We start from the raw sequence: 26,054 nt of genomic DNA on the forward strand, positions 1-26,054 counted from the left end.
GGCCATTTTGAGCATCTGTTTTTTAGGCATGGAGGACTGTCCATGGGCTTGCTGTACTTGTTTCTTTGTTTTTAGTGGTGCTTTAGTCTTTGCCTTTGGAGCTGTAGTCGGTTTTATATATAATTGTGTAGGCCTGAAAACATCCACAGAAGCCGATACCTGCTCAGCAGCTCCGGACCCATCTGAGGGAATATTTTCCAAGTGTCCAATACCGTGAGTTTCCAGAGGCCTAGCCTGATCCACGTGGGAGTCGGAAGCGGCCTGCGGCTCTGAGGTAGCAGGCGTCAGGAAAGCGCCTCACTGAAACCGGCGAATGGCTTAGAAGAAGCCTCGTCAGTTTTGGACCTCGGATGCCTGTCCTTTTCCTTGCGTTTCTTGTGAATTGCGGTACTCAGATGGCTATCCGACGACATTGTGTAATTAAATCTCCGGCCAAAGTAATGAAAAGGAAAATCATACCGAGGCTTAATAGTGCGTTGATTAAATCTTGCACAAAACCTGCAATTAGCTACGTTGTGATCAGGGCCTAGGCAAGGAATACTAAGAATGGAAGTCCTTATGAGGTATTTGCTTCCCACAAGAAATACAATTATTAACTTTTTCTGACATCGGTCTGGAGCAAGAAAAAAGTTTCCCCAACGGGGTACTTAGCTTTAAATGAAGACTTCGGATCTTAAATTCGAACACGAAAATCTCAGGAGTCGGCCGACCGGCACTTGCAAACTGCTTCTGCTTCGGGCACCGCGCGGCAAGAAAGACTGAAGAAAATGGCGTCGGCTGCATCTTTTATACCCCTAGCGCACTGACGTCAGGGAAGAGGAGACAGCAACCGACGCCAGACCAAGACTTTGGAATTTAGGCCGACTGTGGGTAGCCTGCCAGCAGGATAACCCAAGAGTAATGACTGCAACAGTGAAACACGTTGAACATCTAAGGCCTGAAGAACCGCAGTCAGATCCCATGGCGGTGACGGATTCTTAATAGGGGGGGGGAGGGGGGTCACAGAAGAAAAGTGCTCTTCAAAAAGGTCTTACAAATTCTGGCAGCAGCGACTGAAGCTTAAATTGTCTCCTACATGAAAATGAGAAATAGCCGCCAGCTGTACCTTCACTGTGGAGGAGCTGGCTCCTTGCTGGAAGATATGAGACAGAAAATCTAATACCACTGGGATTGGAGCGGTAAAAAGATCTAGATTTCTCTGCGAAGCCCAAATGGAGAAGCGTTTCCATTTGCTCGAATAAATTTTCCTGGTAGAGGATTTATGTACCGCAACCAACAGGAGAAGAGATACTGGGAGTCCTAGCAATTAATGGAACTGGAGCAGCCAAGCTGTGACCTGCAGTCTGTCCAGATTCGGAGGAAGCATTCCCGAGGGATGACGAATTGGATCCGGAATGGGATCCAAGATCCAAGGTGAAGCTATGAGATGAAACCGTAGGCAGGGGAATCAGACTTGACAAGACCAGAATAGGACTATGAGGATCAATCTGCTTCCCAACTGGCGAGCTTTCTGTAAGAACTTTATCATGAGCGGAAGCGGGGTATATGCATAAAGAAGACCGGGTGGCCAAGCATGAAGAAGAGCGTCTCTGGGGCTATCCCCCCTCGGGAGGATTAGAGCAAAAAACTCGCTGCACTTCGAGTTGGAAGGCGATGCGAAGAGATCGCAGCAAGGCTGACCCCACTTGAGGAAGATCTGTTCTGCTACACAAGGGTTCAGAGACCACTCGTAAGAAGAAAGGATAATTCTGCTCAATTTGTCCACCAAGATGTTGGACCGACCCGGAATGTGCGTTGCTATCAGAAAGCAGTTGGTGGAGATCACCCATTCCCAGACTCTCATGGTTTCTCGACAAAGGGGATAAGACTTGGTTCCTTCCTGTTTGTTGATATACCAGAGCACTGACATATTGTCTGACTGGATTGCAATAGTTCCCAGAGGTAGATAAGCATGAAGGGCCTGCAACGCTAAAAGGACCGCTCTCATCTCTAGGACATTTATATGCAGAATGGTCTCATTTTGAGTCCACGTGCCTTGAACAGTCTTGACCGAACAATGCCCCCCCCCACCCTAGGCGGGAGGTGCCCGTGGTCACAGTGGCTTGTGGTTGGGGAGCAAGAAAGGGATGTCCCTCCTGCAAATTCCAGGATTGGAGCCACCACTTGATAGCATTTCTGCACACTCTGCTCAGAGGGATCGGAAAATCTAGAGGTTGATGAAAAATAGACCACTGAACTTGCAACGTCCACTGTAAAATTCTCATATACAGACTAGCACAAGGGATCAGGTTGATAGCTGCTGCCATGGACACCAAGGCTCTCAGGACTAATTCTACAGGGGGTGCAGGGGACTGCAAGAGTGCTAACACATGAAATGTCAGGCTGTGTAGTCTGTCTGGGGTTAAGAATGCCCTGGCCTGGCAAGAATCTATTCTCGCCCCTATGAAGTCTAACACTTGAACAGGTTGAAGGGAAGACCTTCCTTAGGTTTATGGCAATCCCTAGCCGAGGTGATATCCGGAGAAAGAAATCTGTGGCTAGCAAGAGTAGATGCCTGGTGGGGGCGGTGAGAAGCCAGTCCAGGTATGGAAAGACCTGAATGCCCTGAAGTCTCAGGTGGGCCGCTACAACTGCCATGACCTTGGTGAGCATCCTGGGGGCTGTGGTGAGACTGAAGGGTAGGACCCTGAATTGATAATGACTGGCCCCTAGCCAAAAGCGGAGGAACCTCCTGGATCACCTGTCCATCAGAATATGGTAGTATGCATCCTTGAGGTCTATCGAGCACAACCAGTCTTCCTCCTGCAGGAAGGGCAGGATGGATTGAAACGTGACCATCCGGAACGTTTCCTTGGCAATGAACAGGTTCATTGTAGACAAGTTGAGAATCGGCCTTGGGTCCCCCGTCTTTTTGGCACCAAAAAGAACCTGGAATAGATGCCTGATCCGGACTGGTCTGTGGGTACCTGCTGGATGGCTATTTTTTCTAGTAGTTTTTGTATTTCCAAGGCCGCGGGCCTCCCTCTGAGTGGGTGGGATGTCCAGGAGGCGCCTTGTGTAAGGGGGTTTCTTTATGAAGGGAATAGAATAGCCTCTGGATATTATTCATAGCACCCAGCGATCTGTTGTGATGGACTCCCATTGGGCTAGGTGCATTGAAAAACACCCCCAACTGCCTCCAGAGAGGAACAGTCGGGTAACCCCTCAGGGTTGCTGCACGGGTCGCACTGAAAAAGGTTCACGTGACCCGAAGTTCTTCGGTCCCCCCCCCCCCTCTGCCTCTGGGCCGGCGTCCACCTCGTCTCCCTCTGCCTCTGGGGGAGAAAGAGTCCTGAGCATTCCGGGACTGCTGAGTTTTCCAGAACCACAGCTTCTTTTCCCCTTGCTGGTTCCTGGAGAAGGACCTTTGAGGGTTAGAGAAGCAATCCTGACAGCGTCTTTCCGTCTTTCTCGCTCTGGACAAGCATATCGCGGACAGTCTTCCCAAAAAGGGTGGAACCGTCAAAGGGTGCATTAGCGAAGGACGTCTTGAAGAGTTCCGAGAAGTCGCAAACACAGAGCCAGGTGTGACGCCTTAAGGCGATGCCGGACTAGCTAGCCCTAGTGGCTCCCTCAGTGGCATGAGAGAGTAAAAGCATGGACGTATTAGACACAGACTTGAGAGTGGCCATACGAGCCGAGAAGGTCCGTTTATCCTCAGCCGACATGGACTCCGGGGCAGACTCAGTGTACTCTTTCACGAGGTCCCGCTGCAGTTGAATTACGTGGGCCAATAATTTAGTGCTCTTATAGTAAAGGTGGCTGAAGCAAAAGTCCGCTTTCCAAGACGGTCCATAGCCTTGGACTCCTTGTCTGGGGGGTGGACAGAGGAACTTTCTTGGGTGAGTCCCTTTTTTGTGGCCGCTGCCACCACCATGGCATCAACCGGGGAACCTTTGTTCCAAGAAGCTCAATCTGCCAGTGGACTCAGTATTTTGTTAGGTCTTTTAGGTATAGGCTCCACAGTGTCCGGTTCCCTCCACGCTCTGGTGGTGATAAGGTCCATCAGAGGGTCGGCCGGGGGAGGGGGGGAACACACCCAAGACACAGATGGGCCTGTGTCAAACGCCTCCAGAAATACCGACTTGTCAGAGGAAGGTTTCTGGGCGCCCCCCCAGCGAAGGATTTCCATAATGTCTCCAAAGGAGACGTCTTCTGGGGGTGATTTGGGTGAACCTTCCCCTTCCTCCAAGTCGGTATCCTCAGTGAGGGACTCAGGAGGAGTCCAAGTGCCTCCTCTTACACTGGCGTTTGCGAGGGACCTCTTCGGGTGGACTCTCCAGGGAGGGCTCACAAAATGCTTTCTTGTTCCTCCAAGGGAACTGTCTGGGGTGCAATGGACACAAGCTGTCCCTGGGTGGACTGGATGATGGAAGACAAACCCAACTTCGAGGGAGCAGGGATGGACCCAGAGGATAAAGTGAGGGGTCTCGATCCTCCAGAGAGAACCCTCTCCATGACATCGAATGCCGTGGGAGCCCAGTCTCCCTGAAACTGGTAGCAGAGACCCTCGGATCCGACGAAGGGATTGGAGCTGAAGCTGTAACGGTCGGACCCAAGGGGACTGTATGCCCCGACCACAATGGAGCCGATGACAGACTCATCCCCTCGGATCCAATGCTCAACTCTCGGCTCCGAGAGCTTGGATCCGAAAGCAGATCCGACAGACTCGAGGGCATGGCCAGCATCGAGGCCAAAGGCACCATCGGCGCCGACCCCCTGACTCCGGGGCTACTCAGATCCATAGACTCCGATATCGACGGTGGATTGGAGAAGGAGCTATCGGGGCGAAAAAAGGAGCCAAACTCCCTGCACCTGGAGGGGGAGGCAGCAATACCCCCTTCTGCATTTGAGTTTGTAGAAACCTTCGCATCATCCGATCCATGTCTGCTTCAGAGATGCTTCTGGTTGATCTGGAGGACACCACTGACGCCGGCCGGGAGAGCTGACGCGAAGACGAGCTCGTGGGTGGTCTAGCCCTCCTACTCCGGCTCCTGAGAAAAACGTGGCGAACAGAGCCGAGGAGAGGATGGCCTGGGAACTTTTACTGGAGACCAGATTACTTTAGCAGGAGGGGCCGTTGGATCTAGCTCAGCCTGTCGCTTGCAGCCCCTCTCTCTATCTTTATCCTTATCCACATCTGTCTGTATACCTGTGCTTTTCTTTAGTCTTCTTGGCCTCTTTCTCTCCCTGTGGTAAGGTGGGAGGGGGAGTCCCGGACAGGGGAGAAGGGACAGAAGGCTGAACAGCCACAGCCGTGGCTGGTAAGGAAGCTGAAGAAGAAGAGGAAGCAGAAGTTGATTCTGCGGATAGAAGACCCGCCAGAATCTACTTATTTCTGTGATCCCGCAGGGCTCGGGGGTTGAAGGCTGCACAAATCTTGCAGCGGGAAGACAAATGGGCCACCTCCCAAGCAAACTACACACAGAGTGTGACCATTGGCTGGTGACAGCTTGTGACCACACTCTGTGCACTTACAGAAAGTCACTTTCTGACATTCTGAAGAACACACACACACGACGGGCGGGAAGGGAGGACTACACTAACTGAAAGTTTTCAACTTTCAAGCAAGGAAAAACCCAAAAAGTAACATGGACAACTAATTTACCTCAAAATTATCAAAAACGGCACACACAAACCAAGTTTTAGAGAAAACATCCTGACACTTGCCTGCAGCTCAAGAATCCTGTGCTGGCAAAGCCACAGCAAACGAGATCTGGGGATTGGAAGGAGGTTGCAGTGCAGTATGGGTAGGGGGAGGAGCTTGGTGCTCGGATCTTTTTGCTTGGTATGCTGCCGGCTCAGATCCGTATCAGATTCCTAACCCACAGGTTGCTGATCAAATGAAGTTAACTACTTCAGATCAGAAATTTCAGAATCCTGATCAGAAGAACCATAAGCAAACTCATTCCTAGGTCTCTTAAAGGGGGAAGGGTGGCTTACCCTGATTAAAATAATAAGGTCTTCAGCCTTTCTTATCATTTGTTTTTTAGGCATATGGGCCTGACCATGCGGTCTGGGCGTAAGTTTTCTAGGCATGGATCGAGTTTTAGGCCTTGATGAAGAAGGAGGTGTCGGTTTAATATGCAAGTCAGTAAGCCTAAATACACCCTCAGAAGCCGGTGCCTGCACAGAGGCTCCAGACCCATCCAAGGTAGAGACATCCCCAGGTTCCACAGTTGAAGCATCTTGAGGCATATTGGACTCCGAATGGGTCTCAGTACATGCCTGTGAATCTGAAGTAGCGAGTATCAGGGGCTGCGAAAGTGCCTGAGTACCAGCGAACTGGCGACTAGCTTAGAAGAAGCATCATCGGCAGCTGTGGACCTATGTGGTCTGTCTCTGTCTCTCTGCGTTTTTTCGGAATGTCGGTAGTCGGGTGGCTTACCGAAGCCATATCTGGATAATTGAACCGAATAACAAAATATTTACAAGCGTAAATAAACAGACGACGAATAATTTGTTGTTTAAATAAGGCACAAAACCAACATCGAGGTATGTCATAGTCAGGGCCTAAGCAAGGAATGCAGTACCAATGAAAAAATCTTTATGAGGCATTTGCTTTCCACAAGAAATACAATTATTAACTTTTACTGACATCTGTTTAGAGCAAGAAAAAGTTTCCCCAATGGGGTACTTAGCTTAGTTGAAGATTTCGGATCTGAAACTTGAAAACGATAATTTCAGGAGTTGACCGACCGACACTTGCAAACTGTTTCAGCTTTAGGCACCGCACGGCGAGAAAGACTGATGTAATGGAGTCTGCTACATGGTTTATACGCCTGACTACCTAACGTCATGGAAGATGAGACAGCAACCGACGCAGGACCCAGGACTTTGTTAATCAGGCCGACTGAGGGCTACTGCAAGCAGATAACCCAAATGTGATGACTGCAACAGTGGAATACGTAGAACATCACCTCAGAGAAAGGCTGTAGAAGTAGATGCAGCCCTTGTGGAATGGGGTCTTATCCCCTGTGGAGTAGGTTTTCCATGGTGCTTATAGCAGAAATGAATGCAACGGCCTATCCACTTAGAAATGGTTTGCTTTGAAATGGCCTTCCCCTCTGCCCCTGCAGCAAATCCAACCAGCAGCTGTTCAGATTTCCTGACAGGCTTAGTCCTGTCCAAGTAAAATCAAAGTTGTCTGTGCATGTCCAAGGAATGCAGTATTCGTTCCAGTTTGTTCTGTGGATTAGAAAAGAAGGTTGGCAAATGAATGGACTGATTAAGGGCCACACTGGATACTACCTTGGGCATAAAGGAAGGATTGGTCCTGAGGGACACCCTGTCCGCATGAAAGATGATGTAAGGCTCCACTGCCATGAGGGCCTGTAATTCAGAAATCCTTCTTGCTGAAGTGATGGCTAGAAGGAAAGCTGTTTTCCAAGAAAGGAATTTCAACTCTGCAGTTGCAGCTGGCTCAAAGAGAGGTAGAGTGAGCTTTTCCAATACAAAGTTAAGGTCTCAGGCTGGAGTAGGGGCTCTCCCTGGGTGGTCTTAAGTTTTTGGCCCTCTGAGGAATTGCTTCAGCAGTGGATGGGAGAAGAGGGGTGGCTCTGTATTATAATGTGCTGAAATGGCCGAGGCATGAATTTTAATGGAAGAGAAGGAAAGGCCCTTTTGAAGCATCTCAGTTAAGTATTGAAAAATATGTGGTAAATTGGGCACTGTTGTGCCCATCTCCCGAGTTTGGCTCCAGGAACAGAATCTTTTTCCACTTTTCAGCATAGGATTTTCTAGTACTATGCCCTCCTTGCCTCCAGAATGTTATCCATCACTTGCTTACTGAGGGATGGTAATGGAGAGCTCCAGGTAATTAGCCAGGCTGCAAGGTTCAGGGTTTGAAGCTGGGGGTGCAGAATCTGGCCCTCCTGCTGGGACAGCAGGGAAAGAATTTGAGACAGGTGCCATGGTTCCTGCAGTGACACACTGCGCAAGAGGGGTTACCAGTGTTGGCGTGGCCAGTCTGGTGCAATGAGTATTGTCCTTGGTTTGTCCTGTTTGATCTTTAGTAGAACTTTGGAGAGGAGAGGCAGATGTGAAGGACAGGGCATCCACTTTCCAAGCTTGTCTGTGGGGAGTCCTTGTGCAGAAATTTTCCAACTGGTAGTTCTGAGGGGATGCAAACAAGTCGACCTCTGGGCTCCCCCATTTGTTTCTCAAAATGTTGAACATCTTTGGTTCTAGTTTCCTCTCGTGTGGGTCCTTGAGATTTCTGCTTAGGTCTGCCAGTGTATTTAGCTTACGTGGCAGGAATTGAGCCTGTAGGTGCACTTGGTAGCTCAAGGCTGTGTTCCACAGAGCCATGGCTAGTCTGCAGAGAGGGTATGAGTGGGTTCCCCCCTGCTTGTTTATGTACCACATAACAGTGGTGTTGTCCATCTTTACCAATAATTGTCCTGGTAGATTGTGATCCTGTCAGAAAATTCTGTACAGCCAACATTTCTTTTTGGTTGATATGCAGGTGCATTTGACTCAGGTTCCATTTGCCCTGAATGCACTTCTCTGCCAAGTGAGCCTCCCATGCATAGTCTGATAAGTCTGCTTGGGTGGCGGGGGTAGAGTGAATGGCAGTCCCTTGCTGTGGTGACAGGCCTCTGCCCACCAAAGGAACTCTGTCGTTATACAAGGAATGATAGGAATCATTGATTCTAGTTCCTGAGAATGTTGACACCATAAGCTTTTTAGATACCATTGTAGTTTCCTCATATGCAGTCTGCATATGGAATTAGGAGAATGCAAGAGGCCATGAACCCCAGGGCTTGCAGTATTTTCCTTGCAGATAGTTGGGTCTTTGTGGCCAGTAGTTTGAAGTAGGCTGTCTAATAAACTTGTTTTTCTGGCGTGAGGTATGCCATCTGGGAAGTTGTATTCAAGCTTGCTCCCCGGAATACAATTTGTTGACAGGGTACTAGGTGTGATTTCTTTTCGTTTATGGTGTACCCCATTGAAGTTAGGAGTTTCTTTACAAATGCCAGATGATTTAATAGTATGTCCTGGCTTTATGCCTGAATTAGACAATCGTCAAGGTATGGGTATATTTCAATATTTCTTTGCCTGCAGAATGCAATGACTGGAGCTAGGCACTTTGTCAATACCCTGGGCGCAGTAGTTAAGCCAAAGGGCAGTGCAGAGAACTGATAGTGCATGTGGCCTGCTCTGAAGCGTAGGTATTTTCTGCAGATTCCCTTATTGGGATGTGCAGGTAAGCTTCCTTTAAATCCAATATCACCAACCAGGCATTTTTGCATGGCATGGGAAGCAGCTGATGAAGTGTTAGAATTTTGAATTTTGGGATTACCAAAAAGGTGTTTAGACTGGACAGCTCTAGGATAGGGCACCAGGAATAGTCTTTTCTGGGTACCATGAAAAGTCTTGAGTAAAAACCTTGTCCCCATTCCTCTTCTGGGACAGGTTGAATAGCCCTGACATTTAGAAGGGAGAGAACCTGCTTTTGAGCCTCTTGCCACTGATTTGGGGGTAGGTCTGGCCAACCGTTTGGGGTTGGTAAGGATTGGAAGTGGAATCTGTATCCCTGGGAAACAGGATTTAAAACCCATTTGTCTTTGGTAATGAGTTCCCAGTATTTTGCATGCAGGGCGATCTTTCCCCCTAAAGGAACAGTTAGTTGAGCAGAACTTGGAAGGTTTAAGGTTAAGTCATTATGACAGTTTACCATAGGGGGGTGTCTTACTACTTCCAGCTTTAGAAGTGGAAGCCCCCCACTGCTTAGGCCTCTGAGTACCTTGAAACTGAAGCCTGGGTGATCTGCTGGTCCTAGGTTTGGACTGAGAAGGCCTGGAAGAGACAGGAAAGAACCAATTCTTAGAAAGCCAGTGCCTATTAAATCTGGGAGGCTGTACTTGCAGGAAATCTTTAACAGTTTACATAGATTTAGCTTTTTCTTCCATCTTTTTAAAGTACTTCTTCTGCTTTGTTGCCAAACAGGCGGTCTTGATTTAAGGGAGCATCCAGTAATTTAGCTTTAACATGATCTGGCAAAGTTTGCTCCTTAAGCCAAGCATGCCTTCTAAGTACAGACCCAGTGACAGCAGTCTGCAAGATGCCTCTAATGAATCAAAACCACATTGCAAAGTATGTTTACCAACTTGTTCAGCAGAATGCATTAAATCCTGTAATTCTTTATTTTCTACACAGTCAGGAATCAACATCATTTTCTGTTTAAGTAATCCAATAATATGCTGCTGATACTTTAACATATGAAACTGGCAGTTTAAAGCCCTAATGGCCAAAGTAGCAGAAGTGTATACCTTCTTACCCCATCTGTCCAGGGCCCTGGAATCTCTATCAGAGGGGGTATGATTTTGGCAGTAGTAGCCTTAATGCCTTTGGGTCCCTGTGAAATGGTCTCAGGATCCGCAGTAGGATTTTTAAAGAGGAACTTGTAAGAGTCAGGTACTCTGTAATACCAGACAGGTTTCTTGGGAGCAGGAGGTAAAATGTCTGGGGCCAGGCTAGATTCTAAGAAGGTGTCATCTACAATGTCTTGTACATGGGGGATAGTTAAAGGCCTGTGTTGAGGTAGGAGTAAGAATTCCCTAAGCCTCTTTTTGGAGTCAAAGTAATTCTGGCTTTCCCAGCAGACATGCTCCCTAAGAGTATGCAAAATTTTACCGAAAGAGAAATATTCTGGAGGGGAAGCAGAGGGAATGGAGTCCTCCTCATCAGAATCCTCATAGGTAGATAAGGGCAAATCCTGGTCATCAGAAGAAACAGAAATTTCAGATTCCTGATCAGAAGAATCAGAAGGAAAATCAGTCTAGGTCTCTTAGAGGGAGAAGGGTGGCTTCCCCTGATCAGAGTAATAAGGTCTTCAGCCATTCTTATTTCTTTTTTAGGCATAGGGGCCTGACCATGCGGTCTGGGCATTGGTTTTCTAGGCGTGGATCGAGTTTTAGGCCTTGAAGAAGAAGATGGCATTGGTTTAATATGCAAGTCAGCAGGCCTGAATACACCCTCAGAAGCTGGTGCCTGCACAGCGGCTCCGGACCCATCCAAGGTAATGACATCCGGAGGTTCCAAAGTCGAAGAAGCATCTCGTGGCATACCGGACTCCGAATGGGTCTAAGTAGAGGCCTGCGAATCTGAAGTAGTGGGTATCAGGGGATGCGAAAGCTCCTCACTGAGTACCGGTGAACTGGCGACTAGCTTAACGGAAGCGTCGTCGGCAGCTTTGGACCTATGCGGTCTGTCTCTGTCTTTATATTTGCATTTTTTCAAAATGTCAGTAGTCGGGTGGCTTACCAAAGCCATTTCTGGATAACTGAACAGAGTAGCAAAATAGTTAGATGCGAAAATGAACAGACAACGAATAGTTCGAGGATTGAATAAGGCACAAAACCGACAGCGAGGGATGTCGTGGTCTGGACCTAAGCAAGGAATGCAATACAAATGAAAATCTTTATGAGGTATTTGTTTTTCACAAGTAATACAATTAACTTTTACTGACATCGGTTTACAGCAAGAAAAAGGATCCCAAACAGGGTACTTAGCTTTGTTGAAGACTTCGGATCTGAAACACAAAAATGAAAATTTCAGGAGTCGGCCAACCGGCACTTGCGAACTGCTTCTGCTTCGGGCACCGCATGGCAAGAAAGAATGATGTAAATGTGTCGGCTGCATGCTTTATACCCCTGACTACCTGACGTCATGGAAGATGAGACAGCAATCGACGCAGGACCCAAGAATTTGATAATCAGGCCGACTAAGGGCTACCTGCAAGCAGATTGCCCAAATGTAATGACTACAACAGTGAAACACGAAGAACATCTAATCAATCACATCAGCGCATTCACTATTATGGGAGAAAGTTTCCAGTGGAAACAGAAAAATTTTGTATCTGGTAACCACATGTGGAGGATTAGCAATGTGGCATGATTCAGGATATCACCAGCTGCACCTCCATGCTCCAGGATGACCACTTCTCAACTCTGGTCTATAAAACTGAACTATAATCAGCTTTTTCTATTATATAACAAGCTGGTTGGCTTTTAAACATCACAGCAGATAGTTAAATAGTAAGTTTTTCCCTTTTCTCTTTCATATAACACCTGAACCCTCTTTTTGGAGGAGGGAGGAAAGGTTTGAAAGTTCTTCGCATAAGATATAAATCATGTAATATTTACAGATGTTTTAACATGGAAATTCTGTGGCCTTTAATTTGTTGTAAAGTAAATTTTCAGCTAAGCAAATCAATGCATCATGAGAAAAAGAATTACAAACTGCAGATTTTTTGTGCATTTACAGCATATTATTTCACAGACATCAAGTTTCATCAGAACTATGGGTTAAAACAAAACAAACTGCTGTACTCACCTGGCTCTTGTTTGATATATGGAGGAACCATATGAGGATAAGTCATGTTAGATGGAAATCCTGTAAGGTGGGTCATGCCACAGTACATCTCAGAATTACTGTAGTACTGCATATCAGCACCATGAGGGAGTGGCATCTGCCCAACTTCTGTAAAGACAAAGAATTGTTTTTTTGGAAAGAGCCTGTATAACCTAATTTACTATTCTAATTTATTCTACAGTTGGTTTACTTACGATTACTAGGCTTTCCCAGTTTTTGAGCCATATCATCTGGGGGAAAAAAAAAAAAGTAAACTTAACACTGTTCACAAATGTTGTTGTGCTTTTATTTTATTAAATGAGTATTAAGATAAATATCTTCAGCACAATTTGTCCTGTTACAGTTTAAGCACATTCTTGCAGTCTATTTAGGCCTACTGCTTCGCTCTTGTGATCCAACCACACCAACCGTGGGTAAATCCAGCATTATCCGCACCCAGTCGTAGGTTATTGCTTAAGTAAGTCTGCTAATCGGAGTACAGAACACAAGCTGGAGGTATAAGTTATCAATGGAAATTACCAAAAAAAACAAGGTACTGGGAGCAAATAACTCTGAGGGAAAAGGTAAGAATGGGGAGAGACTAAGAACTTTGGAACGCAAGTTATAGACTGCCTTCTCTAACAGGGACTGATAAACAGAGTATAGTCAAAGAGAAAGCAACAGTGGAGTCCTGAGTGAAAGACCAGCTCTGGTAGAGTTCTAAGTTACACTTACAACATAATCTGCTGTTAAAAATTGATAATCAGTAGAGTATACAAAATACTTGATAATCAGTATGGTATACAAAATACTGCACAATAACTATAGAAATCAAAGGAGTTTAAAAAACTTGGGAAAACAGAATGGAAAGAAAATTAAAAAAGAACAATGGAAATGTATATGACTCCCAAGTATGCAGCAAAATCCAGGGGGCTGAATTGTATAGAAGTTTTTGCATTTGTATTTTTATACCACAAGTAGACTTCCGAAGACTTTTCTTCAGGTACAGAGCAAATATTGTAAGTGTGACGTGGAAAAAAAGAGATAATTATCTATAGGAACTAGAATCGCTCCACATTAAACCCAATACCATTTTCCTAGATGACAAACTATCCAGCTGCAGACTGGTAAACCTACACCATCATTATATCTCAAGAAAGTACAGTTGTGTACACTTACCATAAATGTAGATGTTCAAGTGTATTCACTGTTGCAGTCATTACATTTGGGTAATCCTGCTGGCAGGTTGCCCTCAGTCGGCCTGAATTCCAAAGTCCTGGGTCCTGTGTTGGCTGCTGTCGCCCCTTCCCGGACGTCAGGTCGTCAGGGGTATAAAAGAAGCAGTCAACGCCATTTAGTTTTTCTTGCCCCAGATGTCAGGTGCCCCCTAAAAGGGTAGCCAGCATTTATACATATATAAAAATACATGCACCAATATAAACTTTACCTTCATCTACAAGCAAATACACCACATAGGTAGAATAAATCAGAGAAGGAAAGATAGGTTCCATCAGAAGAAAAGGGGGATGATGGGTGGGTAACCTGGACTGCAACAGTGAATACACTAACATCTACATTTATGGCAAGTGCACACAACTGTACTATGTTCTTTGTGTTTCGCTGTTGCACTCATTACATTTGGGTAGAGTCCCAAAGCTATGGTTGGGAGGCTGGAGCTAAACAGCATTAGGAGCGGCTATGAGGCCCTGCAGAACTGCAGTGGCAAAGCCTGCCCTGGATTTAGAGTAGAGTGACAGATGATAGTGCTTTGTAAAGGTGTGCACTGAACTCCAAGTAGCAGCCTCTAAAAGGTCTTTGGTTGGTACTCCCCTGAGAAAGGCTGCTGAAGTGGCTGCAACTCTGGTTGAATGTGGCCTAATGCCCTTAGGCACTGGCTTGCCATGGTGTAAGTAGCAGAAATGAATGCAGTGGCCTATCCACTTTGAAACAGTTTGCTTTGAGATAGCCTTTCCTTGTGATCCTACAGCATACGTCACTAGTAATTGCTCTGTCTTTTTGAAAACTTTGGTTCTGTCCAAGTAGAATCTAAGCTGTCTGTGTACGTCCAAAGAATGCAGAATTCTCTCCCCTTTGTTCTGTGGATTTGGATAAAAAGTTGGCAGATGAATAGTTTGGTTAAGAGCCACACTGGACACCACCTTAGACATAAATGTTGGGTCTGTCCTCAGAGAGACCCTGTCTGGATAAAAAATTATAAACGGTTCCACAGCCATGAGTGCCTGTAGCTCTGAAACTCGTCTTGCAGAAGTTATTGCTAGGAGCAGTGCTGTTTTCCAAGATAAAAACTTTATATCAGCAGTAGCAGCTGGTTCAAAAGAAGGCAGGGTGAGTTTTTCCAAGACACAGTTGAGGTCCCATGCAAGCATTGGTGGTCTCCTCGGAGGCCCTACATTTTTGGTTCCTCTGAGGTACTGCTTTAATAAGGGATGAGAAAAGATTGGTGGCTCTGTATTGTTGTTGTTGTGTCTTTCGGCTTTTCCCAGTTAGGGGTCGCCACAGCGGAACTCCGGTCCACTAATGACTGGCAGTAGATTTTTACGTGCTGACTTGCCGGGCCTAACGCACAACCTTCAACGAAGGAACGCCCATTCACGCATGTCGCCACACAGGAGACGCTCTGAGAATCGAACGGGCAACGTCTAACTGTGAGGTGACAACACTACCTCAGCACCACCACCGCAGACTGAGCCGAAATGGCAGAGACATGAATTTTAATAGATGAAAAAGATAGGCCTTTGTCCAGAATCTCAGCTAAATATTGCAAAATCTGAGGAATATTTGGCACAGCTGTATCAGTTCCTTGTGCCTGGTTCCAAGCACAGAATCTCTTCCATTTTCCAGCATAAGATTTTGTAGTACTAGGCCTTCTGGCTTCCAAAATGACATCCATCACAGCTTTACTGAGAGGTGTGTTTTGTATGACTACATTATCCACCATGCTGCCAGGTTTAAAGTCCTGAGTTGGCTGTGCAGGATCAGATTGTTTTGCTGGGACAGTAGATGAGGTACTTGAGGTAAGGTCCTAGCTGGGCATTGAGACAAGTTCCTTAGGATTGGATACCAGTCCTGGCGAGGTCAGTCTGGGGCAATCAGTATCATCTTTGGCTTCTTCTGTCTGACCTTTAGGAGTACATTGGGGAGGAAGGGCAGTGGGGGAAAGGCATATACCGATAGGTTTTTCCAGCTGAAAGATAGGGCGTCCATTTTCCATGCTTGTCTGTGATAAGTCCTTGTGCAGAATCTTTTTAGTTGGTAGTTGTGAGGGGAGGCAAATAAATCTATGTCCGGGCATCCCCATTTCCTTGTTATCATGCTGAAAACGTGGATCCAGCTGCCACTCATGAGGATCCATGAGGTTTCTGCTTAGTTCGTCTGCCAGAGTATTTTCCCTTCCTTACAGGAATTGTGCCTGCAGATGTACTTGGTAAGTCAATGCTGTGTCCCACAAGGCCATGGCTAGCCTGCAAAGCGGGTAAGAATGTGTGCCCCCCTGCTTGTTTATATACCACATGACCGTGGTGTTGTCTGTCTTTATCAGTAGTTGTCCCGGATGAAGTAGGTCCTTGAAGGCTGGCAGGGCATTTTGAACAGCTAGCATCTCTTTTTGATTGATATGTAGATGCATTTGGTTTGAGGACCATGTGCCCTGAATGCATCTTCCTACCATGTGAGCCCCCCAGGCATAATCTGATGCATCAGTTGTTAGTGTCTGCCTGGCTGGGGGTAATGTGAATGGCTGCCCCTTGTTTTGGTGACAAGCCTTTGCCCACCATCGAAACTCCTGTTGCAGGCAGGGAATGAGAGTAATCAATGCTTCAAAGCTGTGGCAATGCTGAGTCCAAACACTTTTTAGGTACCATTCAAGTTTCCTCATATGCAGTCTTGCATATGGAATTAGTAGGATGCAGGATGCCATGAAGCCCAAAGCCTGCAGAATTTTTCTTGCAGATAACTGGGCCTTTGTTGCCAACATTTTGAAATAGGTAGTCAGTTGCCTTTTTTTGTCTGGCGTGAGATAAGTAATCTGGGCAGTTGTATTTAAGCTTGCACTCAGGAATATTATCTCTTGAGAGGGTACTAGTTTTGATTTCTTTTCGTTGACTGTGTACCCTAGGCATGTTAGAAGTCTTTTCACAAACGCCAGATGCTGTAGAAGAAAGTCCTTGTTCTCTGCTTGAATTAGACAGTCGTCCAAGTAAGGATATATTTGTATTCCTCTTTGTCTGCAGTATGCAATCACTGGTGCCAGGCAATTTGTAAAGACCCTGGGCGCAGTAGATAAGCCAAAGGGCAGTGCAGAGAATTGGTAATGCATTGAGCCAGCCTTGAATCGGAGGTATCTTCTGCATAATTGTCTGATTGGGACATGCAGGTACACCTCCTTTAGGTCTAGAGTCACAAGCCAAACGTTCTTGCCCAGCATGGGCAGAAGCTGCTACAAAGTCAACATCTTGAATTTTGGTATATCCAGGAATGTGTTCAGAATAGATAGGTCCAGTATTGGTCTCCAGGGCCTTGTCCTTTTCTGGGTACCAAGAACACTCGAGTAAAATCCTTGTCCCTGCTCTTGCTCTGGTACTTGTTGAATGGCCCCCATGTCCATGAGGGATGAGACTTGTTTTTGTACCTCTGCCCATTGATTTATTGGCAGATCTGGCCAGCCATTTGCCTTTGGCAAGGTATGGAAGTGGAACTTGTAGCCTTGTGACATGATATTTAGAACCCACTTGTCCTGGGTTATAATGTGCCAATTTTGAGAAAAAAGTGCTAATTTTCCCCTAAGGGTGCTGCCAGGAGATAAGTGCTTGGTAAAGGCAGGGGGAAGTCATTGGGACTGTTTCCTGTATGGTTCTGATTTGTCTTCTCCAACTTTGGAGGTAGAAGCATCCCATTGCTTTGACATGTATGAACCTTGCGCCTGGGATCTGCCTCTAGGGCGTCTGGATCTGCCCCTTTGAGGTCTGTCTGACACAGGAAAGGACCAATTCTTTGTAGGCCAGTGTCTACTAAACCTAGGTGGCTGTACTTGTAAAAAAATATTTGACAGTTTGCATAGATTTAGCTTTGTCCTCCATTTTCTTTAACACCTCTTCTGCCTTAACACCAAACAAAGTATCATGCTGTAAAGGTGCATCTAATAATTTAACTTTGACATGATCAGGCATATTTTGGTCCTTTAACCAAGCATGCCTCCTAATTACAGAACCTGTAACTACGGCCCTGCAGGAGACCTCCAAAGAATCAAAACCACATTGCAAAGTATGCTTTCCAACTTGTTCAGCTGCATGCAATAAATCCTGCATTTCCTTGTTTTCTGCACATTCAGAGTTTAATAACATTTTCTGTTTAAGCAATGCCATAACATGTTGCTGATATTTGAGCATATGAAACTGACAGTTTAAGGCCCTTATAGCAAGGTAGTAGATGTGTAAACCTTTTTCCCCCATCTATCCAGTGCTCTAGAATCCCTGTCTGAGGGGGTAGGGTTTTTTTGCAGCGGAAGCCTTAACTCCTTTGGGACCCTGTGAAATAGTTTGTGGGTCTGCTGCAGGGTTTTTAAAAAGGAATTTATGAGAGTCAGGAACCCTGTAATATCTGTCAGGCTTAACAGGAGCTGGAGGTAAGGAGTCAGGGGGTAAGACTAGACTCCGAAAACACATCATCTACAATGTCTAACACTGGTGGAATGGCTAGTGGCCTGTGTTGAAATAGTAAAAGGAAATCCCTGAGCCTCTTTTTAGATTCTGAAAAATCTTGGCTCTCCCAATGGAAATGCTCCCTCATGGTATGCAAGGTTTCCCCAAAAGAATAGTCCTCTGGAGGTACAAATTCTTCAGCATCAGAATCCTCATAGGGGGGAAGAGAATATTCCTGATCAGAAGAAATAGAAACCTGATCTGAAGATTCATAGTTAGTCTCTTGCCTAGGCCTCTTATCAGGAGGGGGATGGGAACCCCTGATCAAGGTAATCAAGTCTTTGGCCATTTTGAGCATCTGTTTTTGGGCATAGAGGCCTGTCCACGTGGCTCTTGAGTTTGTTTCTTCGCTTTTGAAGGTACTTTAGTCTTCAAAGATGAAGTCGGTTTAATGTAAAGAATACACCCTCAGAAGCCGGTGCCTGCTCAGCAGCTCTGGACCCATTTGAAGGAATAGTATCGGAGGCTCCAATACCTTGAGTATCCAGCGGCAAGGCCGACTCCACGTGGGAATCGGTAGCTGCCTGCGACTCTAAAGTAGTGGGTGTCAGGGACTGTGAAAGCGCCTCACTGAGATCCGGCGACTGGATTAGGAGAAGCTTCGTCGGTTTTTGGCCTTGGCTGCCTATCTCTCTCCTTTTCTTTGCGTGTTTTGTGAACTCCGGTAGTCGGATGTCTATCCGACATTTCTGGATAATTAAACCGGCATCCAAAATAGTTTAAAGCCAAATCATACCGACGCTTAATAGTGCGTTGGTTAAATCTAGCACAAAACCGACAACCAGAAATGATCAGGGCCTAAGCAAGGAATACAGTAAGAATGAAAATCCTTATGACGTATTTGCTTTTCACAAGAAATACAATTATTTACTTTTTCTGACATCGGTCTGGAGCAAGAAAAAGTTTCAACGGGTACTAGATTTATTGAAGACTTTGGATCTGAAACTCGAACACGAAAATCTCAGGAGTCGGCCGACCGGCACTTGCGAACTGCTTCTGCTTCGGGCACCGAGCAGCATGAAAGACTAAAGAAAATGGCGCCGGCTGCTTCTTTTACACCCCTGACAACCTGACGTCAGGGAAGGGGTGACAGCAACCAACGCAGGACCCAGGACTTTGGAATACAGGCCGACTGAGGGCAACCTGTGAGCAGGATTACAGAAATGTAATGACTGCAACAGTGAAACACGGAAAAACATCAGAGATTTATGGACTTTGTCAATACAAATGCTCTGGAAACATTAACAAGAGTACCCACTAGGGGAATTAATATCTTCATCATTTGTTAGATCTGGCCATAAAGCTAATTAAAGATCCTTTACAAACAAGGTACCTTTAGAAATTTCTTTTAGACAAACCACCTACTCCAAATGAAATTGGTGACAAGCCTTTGCCCACCATCGAAACTCCTGTTGCAGGCAGGGAATGAGAGTAATCAATGCTTCAAAGCTGTGGCAATGCCGAGTCCAAACACTTTTTAGGTACCATTCAAGTTTCCTCATATGCAGTCTTGCATATGGAATTAGTAGGATGCAGGATGCCATGAAGCCCAAAGCCTGCAGAATTTTTCTTGCAGATAACTGGGCCTTTGTTGCCAACATTTTGAAATAGGTAGTCAGTTGCCTTTTTTTGTCTGGCGTGAGATAAGCCATCTGGGCAGTTGTATTTAAGCTTGCACTCAGGAATATTATCTCTTGAGAGGGTACTAGTTTTGATTTCTTTTCGTTGACTGTGTACCCTAGGCATGTTAGAAGTCTTTTCACAAACGCCAGATGCTGTAGAAGAAAGTCCTTGTTCTCTGCTTGAATTAGACAGTCGTCCAAGTAAGGATATATTTGTATTCCTCTTTGTCTGCAGTATGCAATCACTGGTGCCAGGCAATTTGTAAAGACCCTGGGCGCAGTAGATAAGCCAAAGGGCAGTGCAGAGAATTGGTAATGCATTGAGCCAGCCTTGAAACGGAGGTATCTTCTGCATAATTGTCTGATTGGGACATGCAGGTACGCCTCCTTTAGGTCTAGAGTCACAAGCCAAACGTTCTTGCCCAGCATGGGCAGAAGCTGCTACAAAGTCAACATCTTGAATTTTGGTATATCCAGGAATGTGTTCAGAATAGATAGGTCCAGCTTTGGTCTCCAGGGCCTTGTCCATTTCTGGGTACCAAGAACACTCGAGTAAAATCCTTGTCCCTGCTCTTGCTCTGGTACTTGTTGAATGGCCCCCATGTCCATGAGGGATGAGACTTGTTTTTGTACCTCTGCCCATTGATTTATTGGCAGATCTGGCCAGCCATTTGCCTTTGGCAAGGTATGGAAGTGGAACTTGTAGCCTTGTGACATGATATTTAGAACCCACTTGTCCTGGGTTATAATGTGCCAATTTTGAGAAAAAAGTGCTAATTTTCCCCTAAGGGTGCTGCCAGGAGATAAGTGCTTGGTAAAGGCAGGGGGAAGTCATTGGGACTGTTTCCTGTATGGTTCTGATTTGTCTTCTCCAACTTTGGAGGTAGAAGCACCCCATTGCTTTGACATGTATGAACCTTGCGCCTGGGATCTGCCTCTAGGGCATCTGGATCTGCCCCTTTGAGGTCTGTCTGACACAGGAAAGGACCAATTCTTTGTAGGCCAGTGTCTACTAAACCTAGGTGGCTGTTACTTGTACAAAAATCTTTGACAGTTTGCATAGATTTAGCTTTGTCCTCCATTTTCTTTAACACCTCTTCTGCCTTAACACCAAACAAAGTATTATGCTGTAAAGGTGCATCTAATAATTTCACTTTGACATGATCAGGCATATTTTGGTCCTTTAACCAAGCATGCCTCCTAATTACAGAACCCGTAACTACGGCCCTGCAGGAGACCTCCAAAGAATCAAAACCACATTGCAAAGTATGCTTTCCAACTTGTTCAGCTGCATGCAATAAATCCTGCATTTCCTTGTTTTCTGCACATTCAGAGTTTAATAACATTTTCTGTTTAAGCAATGCCAAAACATGTTGCTGATATTTGAGCACATGAAAAGTACAGTTTTGTACCTACCATAAATGTAGATGTCCGAACTGGATAGCATCTGCAGTCATAACAACTGGGTTGTCCTGTCGTCAGGCAGCCCTTCAGTCGGCCGGATTCCAAAGTCCGGGTCCGGCTTCGGCTGATGTCGCACTTCACCCGACGTCATCTCTGTTGGTCTTCGGGTATAAAGGCATCAGCCAACGCCATTTTCATCAGTGTTTCTTGCCCCAGATGCCAGTAGCCCTCTTGGAGGCTAAAATTTGGATAGATGCCAATGTTTCCAAAAAGATAGAGGTAAACACAAAAATAAGCATGTATGTACATATATACAAACAAATACACCATAAAAGACTCCCCACCAGCTAGCTATTAGGAGGTAAAATACCGTAGGAGTACCACAGAGGGAAGGAGGGAGGGTAATCCTGACTGCAGATGCTATCCAGTTCGGACATCTACATTTATGGTAGGTACAAAACTGTACTATGTCCCTCATGGATGCATCTGCAGTCATAACAAAGGTAGAATACCATAGCCAACTAGGGAGGAGGATAAAACTAGATTATGGTGTGTTTAGGATCCCTTGCAGTACAGCAGTGGCAAACCCTGCTCGGGATCTGGAATATAGAGGTAAGTTATAATGCTTGGCAAATGTATGCACGGAGGTCCAAGTAGCCACCTCAATAATGTCTTTGGTTGCCACTCCTCGTAAGAAGGCTGTGGTAGTGGCTGTTGCCCTTGTAGAATGAGGTCTTATGTTCTGTGGAATTGGTTTTCCATGGAAGGAGTAACAGAATCGTATGCAATTTCCTATCCATTTGGAGATTGTCTGTTTGGAAATAGCTTTTCCTTCCCTTCCTGTTGCATAGGCTACAAAAGTTGGTCAGTCTTTCTGCTATTTTTTTGTTCTGTCCAAGTAGTAGCGTAGCTGTCTATGTACATCCAAGGTATGCAGTATTCTTTCCCCTCTGTTTTGTGGGTTGGGGAAGAAGGTAGGTAGGTGGATTGCCTGGTTTAAAGACACTCTGGATACCACCTTAGGCATAAATGTAGGATTAGTCCTCATGGACACTCTATCTTGGTGGAAGATTAGGAAGGGTTGCACTGCCATTAAGGCCTGTAGCTCTGAAACCCTCCTTGCTGAAGTAATTGCCAGTAGGAAAGCAGTTTTCCATGACAGGTGTTGTAGGTCTGCTGTTGCTGCTGGTTCAAAGGGAGCTAGTGTCAACTTTTCTAGCACAAAGTTTAAGTCCCAAGCTGGCAAAGGTGGTTTCCTTGGAGGTTTTACATTCTTGATTCCTCTGAGGAACTGCCTGAGCAAAGGGTGCGTAAAAACAGGTGGATCAAAGCTGTATTCTGCTGAAATAGCTGATGCATGTATCTTGATGGAGGAGTAGGACAAGCCTGAATGAAGAAGTTCGGCCAGATACTCTAGAATGTTAGGCATATCTATGTTTGACACATCTTTTCCTCTTTCAGAACTCCAAATGACAAACCTTTTCCATTTTCCAGCATAGTTCCTTCTTGTTGAAGGTCTGCGTGCTTCAAGAATAATGTCTAACTCTTTGGGAAAGTTCTGGATTAGCTGTTGCTATGTGATGTTCCATGCAGTCAGTTGCAACGTTTTTAGGTTTGGATGTATGATGCTGTAGTTGTTCTGAGTTAACATCAAAGGCATCAGGGGTATTGGCCACATATTGTTCTGAGACATGCTCCTCAGCAGTGGGTACCAGTGTTGTCTTGGCCAGTTTGGAGCTATCAGGATTATCCTTGGACGTTCTTCCTTGATTTTTAGTAATACTTTGTGTATCAAGGGAAGAGGTGGGAATGCATATGCTGTCAGGCCTTTCCAGCTGAAGGAGAGCGAATCCACTTTCCATGCCAGTGGGTGCAATGTCCTTGTGCAGAATTTTTTGAGCTGGTGATTGAGAGGTGATGCAAGTAGATCTATCTGAGGCATTCCCCATTTCTTTGAGATGGTCTTGAAAATGTCCGGTGCAGTTTCCATTCGTGGGCATCCGATGTGGTTCTGCTTAATATGTCTGCTAGAATATTTTCTTTTCGTACAAAATTGCCTGTAACTGGATGTTGTAGCTGAGTGCCAGGTTCCACAGCTCCAAAGTCATTCTGCATAGGGGTATGAATGAGTGCCTCCTGCTTGTTGATGTACCACATGACTGTGGTGTTGTCTGTCCTATCAACTGGCCCTCTTTGAGAAATGGTCTGAACCTTTGGATTGCCAGTTTTACTGCCAGCATTTCTTTTAGGTTGATGTGCAGGTGAAGTTGATCCTGTGTCCACAATCCTTGCACGCATTTGTCCAGCATGTGGGCCCCCCATCCTCGGTCTGAAGCGTCTGTTGTGATGGTCTGGCTTGCTTGACATCTGCGAAAGGGTAGGCCTGGGTTTGTCTGGCATGCCTGAGCCCACCATAGGAACTCCTGTTTTAAGCATGGAATTAGTGGGATTTCTGTTTCTAGGCTGTGACTGTGTTGGGACCATAAATTCTTTAGGTACCACTGTAGTTTTCTCATATGTAGTCTGGCAAGTGGGACCAGGATTATGCATGATGCCATGAAGCCCAAGGCCTGCAGTACTTTTCTTGCTGTTAACTTGTTCAGCTTTGTTAGTGCCAAGAAGTAAAGAGGGAGTTCTTTTGTTTTTCTGCAGTTAGGAATGCCATTTGTTTTACTGTGTCCAATTCAGCCCAAGAATGTCCTTGTTTGGGATGGTATCAGCCTTGACTTTTGTAGATTGACTGTGTATCCCAGTGCTTGTAGCAAGTAAATGACCCTTTGTAAATCTGTTGCCAGCTTGCTTTTGTTGTCCCTTGTAGCAGGCAGTCGGTCAGGTATGGGTAAATTTGTATTCCTGTAGTCTGCAATGGGCAATTACTGATGCCAGGCATTTTGTGAATACTCTGGGCGCAGTAGATAAGCCAAAGGGCAATGCTGAGAATTGATAGTGCTCTGATCCTGCAAGAAATCTGAGGTATCTTCTGCAGATTGGTCGAATGGGGACGTGCAGGTATGCCTCCTTGAGATCTAGAGTTACCAGCCAACACTCCTTGCCCAGCATGGGAAGAAGTTGCTGTAGGGTCATCATTTTGAATTTTGGGACAATGATGTATGTATTTAAGGCGGACAGGTCGAGAATTGGTCTCCAACTTTTTTCCTTTCTTGGAACTAGGAATAGTCTTGAGTAGAACCCTTTCCTTGCTCTGCAGTTGGCACTTTTCCACAGCTCTCATGTTTGCTAACTGCATTATCTGTTGTAGAGCCTCTTTTTTGATTTGGAGGTAGATTTGGCATTCCTCTTTTGATTGGTAAAGTGTGGAAGTGGAACCGGTATCCTTGATCTATGGTTTGTAAAATCCACTTGTCTTTTGTTATATAGTGCCAGTTTTTGAAAATAAGGTTAACTTTCCGCCTAGAGGAGCTGCTATTTGTTCCCTGGTAGGCGGTTAGGATTAAGTCACTGTGGTTGTGTTGATGTAGTGGCAGTGGTTGTGTCTGTGCCTCTGTTGTTACCTTGCCACTGTCGTCCTCTGTAGGCACCTCCTCTGGATTGGTTTCTGCCTCTGGAGCGTCTGTTTCTGCCCTTGAGATCTTGTGGAGTCAGGAAAGGACCAATTTTTGGCAGGCCAGTTCCTGCTAAACCTTGGGGTTGAACCTGCAAGAAATCTTTAACCGTTTGAGCGGATTTTGCCTTTTCTTCCATTTTCTTCATAACCTGCTGGGCAGGTGTACCAAACAAACTTGTCTTATCCATAGGAGCATCTAGTAACTTTGCTTTAACATGATCCGGTAAAGCTTGCTCCTTTAGCCATGCATGCCTTCTTATCACTGTGCCAGTCATGGCTGATCTAAATGAAGCCTCCAGTGCATTATAGCCACATTTTAAGGAATGGTTACTAACCTGTTGCATGTTATTTACCATTTCTAATACATATTTCTTATCAAGAGATTCATCAGTGGTTAGCTTTTTAGTTAACTGATCAAGCATAAACTCTTGGTATTGTATCATGTGAAACTGACAGTTTAAAGCTCTAGCTGAGAGAGTAGCTGAAGTGTAGACCTTTTTGCCCCATCTGTCTAATGACCTTGCTTCCCTTCCAAGAAGGAATAGGGTTTTAGCTATGGTCGGCTACTGCCTTGGGACCCTGGGATATAGTTTGGGTCTGCAAGAGGGGCCTTGTAAAGGTGGTGATGAGTGTCTGGCACCCTGTAAAATCTGTCTGGTTTGGCAGGGGCTGGAGGTAAAGAATCTGGAGCGGAGCAGACATCATTGAAAGCATCATCCACCACAGAGAGAACAGGAGGTATAGCTAAGGGCCTGTGTTGTGGAAGGTGCAGAAAAGTCCTAAGTCTTTTCTGGAGTCTGAAAAATCCTGTTGCTGCCATTGGAACTGCTCTCGCATGGCATGTAAGGTTTCCCCAAAGGAAAATTCTTCTGGTGGGGAAGCAGCTGGAATGGATTCTTCAGCATCAGAGTCTTCAAAATTAGAGAAAGGAGCCTCTGGCTGGTCAGTTATGTCTGATTCATCAGCTGAATCATCAGATGACACTGGCTCAGGGGGCTCTGGCCTAGGTCTCTTCTCTGGGGGCTGAGAGGCCCTGTCTGGGTGAGATTGAGATCCTCTAATTAAAGAAATTAAATCTTCTGCCAGAGTAAGCATTTGAGAACTAGAGGAGGGCCTGGTTGAAGGGGGTTTAACAGGCACTGTTTTAGTAGTCTTGGCTGCTTTAGCCCTGGCGAAGGCCTTAATGGACATGGCTGCTGGAGGCCTAGCAGCACCACGTGCTGGGGTAGAGACATCCAAGGGAATGGTGTCTGATAAGTCAGTGGCAACCACCGTAGTGGGTATAATTTCTGAGGCCGATTCAAGAATGGTAGCAGGGATCTCAGTTGTAGAGATAGATTCAGCTGTATT

The 26,054-nt window shown here is 45.7% G+C and overlaps 1 protein-coding gene across 43 annotated transcripts in view; it reads right to left on the bottom strand.

Moving 5' to 3' along the window:
- Positions 1–26,054, bottom strand: part of LOC122809254 (titin-like) — a 3,339,665-nt gene that overhangs the window by 2,727,523 nt on the left and 586,088 nt on the right. For all 43 annotated transcript variants that reach the window (XM_044080625.1, XM_044080596.1, XM_044080621.1 and 40 more), the window contains 2 exons: positions 12,612–12,647; positions 12,379–12,525 (listed from right to left, as the gene is read on the bottom strand). In XM_044080625.1, the coding sequence (XP_043936560.1) occupies positions 12,379–12,525; positions 12,612–12,647 (183 nt within the window). The remainder of the gene's footprint in view (positions 1–12,378; positions 12,526–12,611; positions 12,648–26,054) is intronic.

This window comes from Protopterus annectens, chromosome 8.part0, assembly GCF_019279795.1.
Source record: "Protopterus annectens isolate FY-2018-M chromosome 8.part0, PAN1.0, whole genome shotgun sequence".
NCBI classification, from domain to species: Eukaryota; Metazoa; Chordata; order Ceratodontiformes; family Protopteridae; genus Protopterus; species Protopterus annectens.